This window comes from Girardinichthys multiradiatus, chromosome 15, assembly GCF_021462225.1.
Source record: "Girardinichthys multiradiatus isolate DD_20200921_A chromosome 15, DD_fGirMul_XY1, whole genome shotgun sequence".
Classification (NCBI taxonomy): Eukaryota; Metazoa; Chordata; class Actinopteri; order Cyprinodontiformes; family Goodeidae; genus Girardinichthys; species Girardinichthys multiradiatus.
Genome location: NC_061808.1, coordinates 23,141,847 through 23,151,715, shown reverse-complemented (window position 1 = coordinate 23,151,715; position 9,869 = coordinate 23,141,847). Strand labels below are relative to the sequence as shown.

General features: G+C 40.5%; 2 protein-coding genes across 4 annotated transcripts in view; one reads left to right on the top strand and one right to left on the bottom strand.

The window, feature by feature from the left end:
- The first annotated feature begins 3,415 nt into the window (after positions 1-3,415).
- chac1 (ChaC, cation transport regulator homolog 1 (E. coli)) lies at positions 3,416-5,294 on the top strand. The gene is made up of 3 exons (XM_047387238.1): positions 3,416-4,070; positions 4,398-4,433; positions 4,584-5,294. The coding sequence occupies exons 1-3, from the start codon at positions 3,900-3,902 to the stop codon at positions 4,965-4,967; spliced, it is 591 nt and encodes a 196-aa protein (XP_047243194.1). The 5' UTR covers positions 3,416-3,899; the 3' UTR covers positions 4,968-5,294.
- A 1,933-nt stretch (positions 5,295-7,227) lies between these two features.
- ino80 (INO80 complex ATPase subunit) overlaps positions 7,228-9,869 on the bottom strand; it is a 46,896-nt gene continuing 44,254 nt past the window's right edge. For all 3 annotated transcript variants that reach the window (XM_047388454.1, XM_047388455.1, XM_047388456.1), the window contains exon 37: positions 7,228-8,680. In XM_047388454.1, the coding sequence (XP_047244410.1) occupies positions 8,472-8,680 (209 nt within the window). In that variant the 3' untranslated portion in view covers positions 7,228-8,471. The remainder of the gene's footprint in view (positions 8,681-9,869) is intronic.

The window sequence follows — 9,869 nt, the reverse complement described above, 5'->3', positions numbered from 1 at the left end:
TGCCACAACCATGTTATACAGTTGGGATGGATTGAAGGGGAATGTAAAGTGTTAGTTATCATAAAATGTTTTGCAGGTAGGCCAAGAAGTTTAATTTTGGTGTCATTTGACAAGAGTACCATCTTCCAAATGTTTGACACTACACGCCGTCTTCTGAAAGCAATTGGTTGCACTGAATCTCACTTTGGTGTATCAGAATAAAAGGGGTGAAATACAAATGCAGATCACAATTGATAGTTTTGTTTCTAAACAACTAAGTTGTTTCCTTTAGTATTGTAGTGTTTTTGGAAGAGGGTTTATCTTTTCTGTTTTGTTGTTTCTGATTGGTCTATCTTAAAAATTTAATCTATTCGTCAGCTGCTGATTGGCAGTCAGTAGCTTTTCTGAGCCCTACACTTGGAGTTGTCTATTTAATTAACACTAGGTGTCAGTAAGAACCCCCTGCACAGGAAGGATGTGGTCAGCAGAAGTCCAAACAAAACTCAAACCATCCTTAGGTTCTGTTTAATCCTTAACCAGCGACTCTTGAAAATCATGAAGCCTATTTGCATTTCTATTACCAAAAATAAGATGACTTTCTGTATAATTCAGACAAACCAAGTAGAAGATCTTCTGTTTAAATCGGATATTTATATTCTCTGTATAAAAAGACAGCTTTTTTTCTGTCTGACATCAAATCAGACCATTTTTTTCAGTCAGGATTACCATAATAATTTATGTTTGCCAAATTCCAGAACAATGAGAAAGATATATATTTTTTTTTTTTTCACAATTCAGAAGCTTTACATTTCCTTAATATTTGAAAGAGTTGCTTTTTAAACTGTATGATTTGGATCAAATATTTGGGTTTCTTTCCACAAGCTTTTTCACCCATTCCTCCTGACAACGCCGGTGTAACTGAGTCAGAGTTTCAGCTTGAATGCAAGTTTTCTATGGCACTGAGATCCGAACTTAGTGACTGTCTCGGCAAAACGATGATTTTGCTGTCCTACACCACTTTGTAACTGATCTGTCCATTGTTGTCCAATATTGAAATGTTGCTTCAAGATGTCCTTATGATGTTTTTTCCTCATAATGCAATTTATTTTGTGAGGTCCACTGGTTCCTTCTGCTGCAAAACAGCAATAACATGATGTTGCCACCTCTATACATGACAAAAACATTTTTAGTTATTTTTCGCCCAAAACTTTGATTTTTAGAATCACCAGACAGCATGTGTCTTCATAAATTAAGGTCTTAATCATTGCATTCTTATATTGCTGTTAAAATAATGGCTTCTTCCTTACTGAGTGGTGTCTATACTTGCTTATACAAGTGTTTGAACAGATAAATGTGGCACTTTACAGATATCTGGACAATATGCCACAGTAAGAACCAGATTTGTGGAGGCACACCGTTCTTTTCCTAATAGTTGGCTGACTTATTTCAATTTTTCCACTATGGCACAAGAAAGCAGTCTGTTTGAGGTGTGCTATAAAATAACACCACCGAATTATACTATATGAATGTAAAAACAATTTTGGTGATCCTAACTGACCAAACACAGGACAAGTTCACTATTTTTTATGTCAGATAGTGGGGAAATATGGTTATTTGTCCTTTATACAGTGTATGCAAATACCTGTTTAAGCTGCAGCAATCAGATCAGTTGGTTTTGTTGACATCACCTTGCGCATGCAACCTTGTTCTTGCTTAGATATGATTGACCTGTCCTTGACCTATAAAAGACTTTAAACATAGAACTGAAAACCAACTCCCACTTTCCATGCTGCAGAAATACTGCCTGGCTTTTTACGGAGATCATTGACCTTTCTTGTCTTACTATTGATTTCTAATTGCAGATTAGTCAAAATGATTATTTCACAGAGAAAACACCACCGCTGTGGGTGTCATCAAAGGCCTCGGCATGGCAAGGTGTCACTAGCTCTGAGATGTGGTGCATATGCAGCAGATGGAAATGAAAGAGCACAGTGTGAGGGGTTGCAAGCTTGTGCCTGACAGAGGGTCATTCAAATCTTGCCTGGACTGGATCTATGAGGAGATGATACACTTGACTGGTATCTTATTAAAGCAGATAATACCACCTATTTATAGATAATCTATTTATTGAGCACAGATGAGCCGGTACAATAACTGTATATAAGATCTGACAGGAGAGGGAGGTATTTTGGTATGTCTGAACAGGTCCTAGAGCTGTGAAGTCAAATGCTCATTCAACATGGTCCACATGGTGGTCAGAAGTTGAAAAAGGTATTTGTATTTGATCTAACACAGATTTATTTTTGAAGCTTTTTATTTGGGAGGATTTGGTATGTCTGATGGGTACATAAGCAAAGAAATAGAAAAAAAACATCCAACATTTTATTAAAAAGGATCCTGCTTGTGTGTGTATAGAAAACTAAAACAAAAATTTCCTGTTTACTACATTCTGACCTATTGGATAGCCACATATATCCCAGGGAGTATGTCAGGGTGACCCTCTGCTGGATTGAACAAATACCCAAATGTAACTATAGATATATATGTTGTGGAGATATATTATGTGTGTGCATTAATTATTATTATGTTCATAACCAGTGTGGGAAATAAAATGTATAAGTCTGTGTTAGTGGCTTGCAGCAGTGTTGTTGCACAAACTTGGCCTTGAGTGTGAAGTAGAGAAATAATGAAGAATGGTGGGAAAAGAATGTGTATAAACACTTTCAACAGTTCTTTTAAAAGTTAAGAGGCTTGGCATGAAGTGAGGGTTAGTCTTTATTCAGCTCTTGGATACTTGAGCAGTGAGAGGTAATTACAGTTCCTACATGCTTCAGCCTCATGTAAACAACCATATAAGGTTCTGTTTAAACTCCCCGACATGTCTCTTTGAGTTTGTCCCACCAACAAATTGCAAAAAATTGCAACTTCATTCAATTCAGTTTATTCCACTTTATTAAAAGCCAAGTCAGAGCATTTACAAAAAAAAAATACACACGATAAAATGAAGTCTTGTAAAAGTTTCATGTTTTTTGTAAAGTATGACTAAGATGTAGGGTGAAGCATCTAAGACTGTCCCAAGGATGACGCAATGTCTTGGTATGTTGCTGGCTTGCTTCAAGAGACCTGAAATGCTGAGCCAAGTTGCGTCAGCCAGATTATGTTAAAAGAATGACAACAAGATGGACCAATTAAAAACTAGGTTCATTAGAGTGAAAATTCAGTAACGAATCAGAGTAAAACCTGAAACTACGTCATAAGTTGAATTTGGACAAATCATATGTCGAGTGTAATCCTAAGACCCGCCTTACTTCAGTGCACCGAAATGTGTGTGGCTAAAAAGGACAGGAAAGACAGTCTACATGAATATTATTGGTTGAAAGCATTAGTGAGGCCCCACCCACCTACCCTTTTGCTGTATAACTGCCCGAACGTCACTTCGCCATCTTATCGAGGAAATGCGTCAGACAGAAAAACACCTCTACTGGGGGAGGCACGACCAACAGTGGCGCGTTTAGAACGGTTACATCTTGAAAACCTCGATCTATCTATTCATTTTTTTTTTTTATTAACTCCTTCACAGGCCGGCGCAGCGGCTGGCCAAACAACTTTTGCCCTTTTTCTTCTCCCATCGAGCCACAGGCCTAAGCGGCTGCCATGGATTTTTAGGGCATGATGCGGCACCTCTAATGCAATGGCGATGCACAGTGCAAGGCAAAATCAACCGCGAAACTCCATCTTCGCAACTGCTAAGCAGTTGGGCTCCAGTACCGTACGCGGTATCCCGGCGAGCCAACCAGTACCTCTCCTTCTGGACCGGAGGAAGCTAACGCTAACAACCAGCTAGTCACCACACAGCTGATTTTCTCTTTTTTTTTTAAAAATCACATCGATTCATCTGAACGTCAACACTACCGATCAACATGAAACCTCAAGACATCGTCGCAGGGAAGAGCAGCCTGTGGATCTTCGGGTACGGGTCGCTGGTGTGGAAGCCGGACTTCAAGTACAAGAGGAGTGAGGTCGGTTACATTCGAGGCTACAAGAGGCGTTTCTGGCATGGAGACAACTTCCATCGCGGGAATGACGAGTCGGTAAGTGGGAATACAGTTTTAAATGGAAGTGTGAAAAGGTGGATGTGTATTAGATACTTGGCCCAGATTACGTCATGACAATGGTTCCCAGAGTTTGGTTCGGAACCCAACTGTGGGTCGTGAAGGGCTGAGTGGCGGTCACGAGATGATATCCAGAAATTAAAAATGTTATCAACAGTATATTGTTTGCCATTCTTGTATTAAGAGGATTACTGGTGTAACTCATGCATACGTTGACATTTATACACTTATGTAGTTTCCATATTTGCTGAAATGATATCCTTTTTATTTATTTATACTTATGTAACCCATTTCTCTCCTCCCCAGCCCGGAAGAGTGGTGACACTGATTGAAGACGAAGACGTAAGTGGAACTTCTAACTACTGCCTGAAACTGCACAGGAGTTCCCGGACACCAAAGCTGACTCTCTCTCTCTCTCTCTCTCGCTCTCTTTCTCTCTCTCTCTTTCTTTCTCTCTATCTCTCTTTCTCTCTCCACTTTGTTTCTTTTTAGGCGACCACATGGGGTGTGTCTTTCGAGGTGTCGGGCTCACAGTTGGAGGACTCCCTCAAGTACCTCACTGTTCGAGAGACGGTCCGTGGCGGGTACATCACAAAGATGGTGGATTTCTTCCCCGACGGAGAGGATGGGTCATCTGTTCAAGCGCTGGTGTACATTGCCACCGCTGACAATCCCCTCTACCTTGGGCCGGCTACTCCAGAGGAAATCGGAGCCCAGATCGCTGTGTGCAGAGGGAAGACTGGCCACAACCTGGAGTACCTGCTCCGGCTGGCGGAGTTCATGAGGAGCAGCTGCCCTCAGGTGGAGGACCATCACCTATTTGCTATCGAGACGGCTGCGCTGACAGTTGTGTCTTACCTTTTGGCAGCTCAGTAGCTTGTACCCTTTGTTTCACTAGCTTATAGTGGTCGACTCATCAGGAGGCTGTAATCTGTCATGTCAGTCCAGTTATTTTCTATAGGTGCAGACATCATTGTAGGAAATCCTATGAAATGTGCAATTCTCATAAACTGTATGCATTATGTGGTTTGGCTTGAGACACAGCTAGTTTTTCCTCAGTTTTGAAGCTGTCCAGTTCATTGCTCTAAGGTATCAAATTGTTTACTGTAACTAAAGTTCACTAAATGGGTACTGTGATGTGTATGTGAAGCAACTTCCATCCAGTTCAAAGTCAAAATGGAAATAAAAACCTGAAAACGGAAACCTTTGTGCCTTTGTTGTTGTAAAAAGGGCCATGTAATATAATTTCTCATATTTCAAATGTTTTCATGCTAAACATTTTTGTGTCAACCCCACTGACCTGTGGTGTTATAACCAACATGGCTTTACAGAGCCCATGTAAAGCCTGGAACATGTCTTTTTAAATCCATGGTCTGGATTTGACTGGACTGTGTGTTGCGTTTTAGCAAAGTGTGTTTTTTTTTTTTTTGTGTGTGTGTGTGTGTGTGTTATTGACCTCAGGAATAGGTGTAACAGTGTTAGACACTCCCAGACTGTGACCGGGGCAGCTTGTACCTTGGAAGCCATTCAAGTTGAAGGTCTGGCTAAGCGCGCCAGTTTGTGTAACTGGCCGGGAGTAAACTCAGACCTGGAAGTCCTGTGTTTGCAAGTCTGATCCGTGAACCTCGAGGGGCTTATTGATTATATCTGAGCCTCAACACAAAAGCACTTAAAATCCCAACAAATGCGATTACACCACCACATTGAAAAGCCATAATTTCCCTCAACTGAAGTTTAATACATGATTTGCATTAAGCCTTGCAGAGAGCATTTTGTTTCATAGAATGGGGGATCAATACTGGAATTACCTCTCACCTTATTCCACATTACTACAAAGAAGCGAAGCCATTTTCAGGAAATATATGAAGCAATAAGGTGTAAGAAGCACCTTTTAGGATGTTGCAGTGTTGGCCAAATTAAATAACTTGGCAAAAAAACAGATTCCCAAGGGTTCTGCTTTAAGTTGCATTATTCTGCGTCATTTGCCATTTATTTTATAGCGTCTACATAAAATAGCAAACTTGGTAGCAATGATACGTTTTGGTTCCAGGGTTCCTACACAATGTGGAAAAGTGAAAATAAGTGTAGAAAGTCTTTATCTCCAGACTTTAGTCCTTCTTGCATTGGTCTAAATGTTGTCCTTCCTTCTCCCTACTTTATGCCTTTCCCTCATTCCTTTCTTGTGTCCTTTCTTCTATTTCCTTTCTTGGTTCTGTCTTTCCTTACTATGCCTTTTTCCTTCTTTCTATCCTTGTGTCCTCCCATTGTGATCTTTCTTTCAGTACCTTTCCTTATGTTGTACTTTTTTGTGCCACATCTCCCTTCCTTAATTGTCTTTTTTTTGTTTGTTCTTTTACCAGGGTCCACATTTAAAGCCTACCAAGTCTATCTGGGCCAAAAATGCATAATGAACTTCATTATTTATATTCTAAAATGAACATAAAGGACAGAGAACTCTGAAAAGTTCTGTCTTGAATGCTTACTTAAAAGATGCAGATATAAAATATCAAGAAATATAAGGAGTGACTAACACCTTAGTGCTAATGTTTATCATCTGCTACTCCAAACCTTAAAAAGCTACCTTGGAGAATACCTGTGTGTTTGAAGTTAAAACCTGGGCCCAAATGGATCTTCTAAAAGACAGAAGACCAAAAGCATAAAGCCAAATGGGCAGCTTAAAATGAGCAAGTCAGCATTTAGATGTCTCCATCACATAGACCTGATCTCAGTACCACAGAAGATTTGAGGGCAGAGGTGAAAAGTTGTGTCTAAGGAAGTCCACCAACAAAAAGATGACTCAGTTACAGCAGTTCTGTCAGGAGGAACTAATGGGCCAAAACTCCAACAAACTACTGTCAGAAGATTGGGGAAGGATTCTCAAATCCTAGAGCCAAGTTATACAGTTTAAAAGGCAATTCTACAAAATACTAAAGAAATGTATTTAAACTTGTGAACTCGGAAGTAAAAAAAAGATTGATCTTTCTCATTATTGTGGCATTTAGCAAATAGTTTTAGCAACCTTAACTAACCTACAACAGGAAAAGTTAGATTTATTGTCAGATAGTGAGAAAATAAAGGTGTTTTTATACATATCTTTAAAGGATGAGAAATCAGAAGCATTCATACAAGAGAAAGGTTCAAATGAAGCACCTTTATTTCTCACCTTACACCTCCACTGAGTAAATCAGCCGATGCATTTCTTCACTTGTACCCAATCTATAAAAATAAAACAGGCGAACGAGAGAAAAGAGCCACAACGCTGCTCTTGTTTTTATGTACATAAAATATAGAGCTTTCAGTTTTCATCACAATATCAACAGAAAAACAAACCTAGAACAAACGTAGTGCTCAGGTCGGGACACTGATGTGAACCTTTTTGTTTTTTCTTTTTAAAACATTCAAGAAATCCACAAAAGCTCTCATCACAGACAACAACTCCTGAAAAGTAAAAACAGCAACTGAATTCACATTTTACAGTTGTACATGTGACTTCTATCACAATTAATATAAACTCCCCATTCTTAATGCGAAAAATAAAATAACTTATAACAGCAAAATAACCCAAACAAATAAATGAATCAGTAATTTAATTGTTAGCAGCAGAGCTGAGTCAACCAGCACACATCCATTTCAAATATATATATGTTATTTTTTTACGCTATTTTTCTTTTGGACAAAAATATTATTTTCATGTGGATTGGAATACTGGAAAAATGTTCTGGAAAAGTTGTCCGTCACCATGTTGGTTCGTCTCCTTAAATCTTCTTCTAGAAAAATAAGGGCTTTAGTAGAAAAGCTGCAGCTCTACTGTTAGGTAAAGATTGGAGAGGGATGGGTTAACATTAGGCTCTGTGATATTCTGATTCCTCCATAGCTTTGAACTGAGCATATATATATATATATATATATCTACAGAACAATTAAACAACCTAGTGGACGTCTATGAGACTAGTTAACATCAAAAAAATGGAAGACATGGCTCAGTCACAGAGGTTTTACATCATTAACTTTTCAAAAAGAAATATCTGAGGAAGCGCTTGCAGCTTCAGGTCAGCCTCCGCGTGAATGCAGTGAGGTGAAACTGATATTCTCAAAAAGCACTTGGAAATGCTCCTGTTGTTACCCTGACTAAAACACTCGAGGCTGACGTTGTCAGCTAACTAATATACATTGAAACAAAACTGGAACAAGAGAAGAGTTGGCTGCCAGAGCTGGACCATCAGGCCGATGGGTGTATATTTAGTTTCTGAGCCAAAAAGGCAGAGCGAAAATGTCTTCCAGAAAATGGGTACAAATACTGCACTCTCTTTATTAGCTTAGGCATAAAGCATCAGTGGGATTCACAGTGAGCAGCAGGTCAGGAATCAGTCTGTGTGTGCATCATCGAGCCCCAGGACCACCAGGGCCCTTTCCCTTCCTGACTGCGCTGTGGCTGTTGTGGTGGTGGCTGTGGGCCAACTGTGCATGGGAGCTGTGGGTGGCGGAGGCTCCTTTGGCAAGGGGGGAGGAACTTCTGCTGGGGTTGAAGGCAGGGCCGGTAGCAGGTCGCCCCAGGGAGGACTGCAGGGGGTTTGAAGCAGAGAGGCCGGCTGAAAGGAGGGACAGAAAACGCATTGTTACTTTGCTTGTAAAACCAGCCCAGTAACAGTTTTAGTGCACAGTTTTCACAATTAGTTAAAAACATTCTTTACCTATTCAGATAAATGTTTTCAATAAGACACCGAACAGTCATGGGGGCTGCATGTTTTTCTATTAGCAAAATCCAAAGTCACAGCCCAAGAAAGAAACAATGAGACGTCATGGTGCTCCAGGAGCACAAGCATAAACACACGTGAAAAAAGCTGCGGCGTTGAAAGAAAAACTGCTTTTACAAGTAGTGCAAGGACTGAAGACTACTAAAGGTACGGTTTCAGCGGCATCACATTTGTTTTGCACCAACAGGGTGATTAACATAGAGCAAAGTATTCAAACCTTTCCACTATCACACTGCAAACACAAGCTTTCTTGTCTTTTACTGGGATTTTATGTGACAGGCCAACACAATGTAGCATCATTGTGAAGTGGAAAAAAATAAAACTTGGTTTTCTCAGTGTTCTTTAAATAAAACTGTAAATGTAGCTTTTTTGAGCCCCCTTCACTCTGACATCCCTTAAATAAAATCAAGTTCAACCAATGAGAACAGCAGGGAGAACAAGTTGTATGTTTGTGACAAGGTGTGACAAAGTGTCTGAAGATCCAATTTAAAATGTACTGTTTTCTAAGCTGTTTTGTTTATACACAATAAGGGTTCATCCACTGACTTTAGGAGCCTTTTTATTCCTGAATAATTCATAAAAACGCAGGTTAACCAAGAAAAATCCAAAAGTTTAGGACCCATATTCACAAACATTCTCAGAGTCAGAGGTTTGATTTGGTAAAATCCCTCTCCCCAGACACCTCCTCCAGCTCCACCGGGTGGAGCCCAAGGCGTTCCCAGGCCAGCCGAGAGACATAGTCCCTCCAGCGTGTCCTGGGTCGTCACCTGAACTTCCTCCCAGTGGGACGTGCCTGGAACACCTCCCGAGGAAGGCGTCCAGGAGGCATCAGGTATAGATGCCCGAGCCACCTCAACTAGCTCCTCTCGATGTGGAGGAGCAGCGGCTCTACTCCGAGCCCCTCCCGGATGGCCGAGCTCCTCACCCTATCTCTAAGGGAGTGCCCGGCCACCCTACGGAGGAAGCTCATTTCAGCCGCTTGTATCCGTGATCTCGTTCTTTCGGTCATGACCCAAAGTTCATG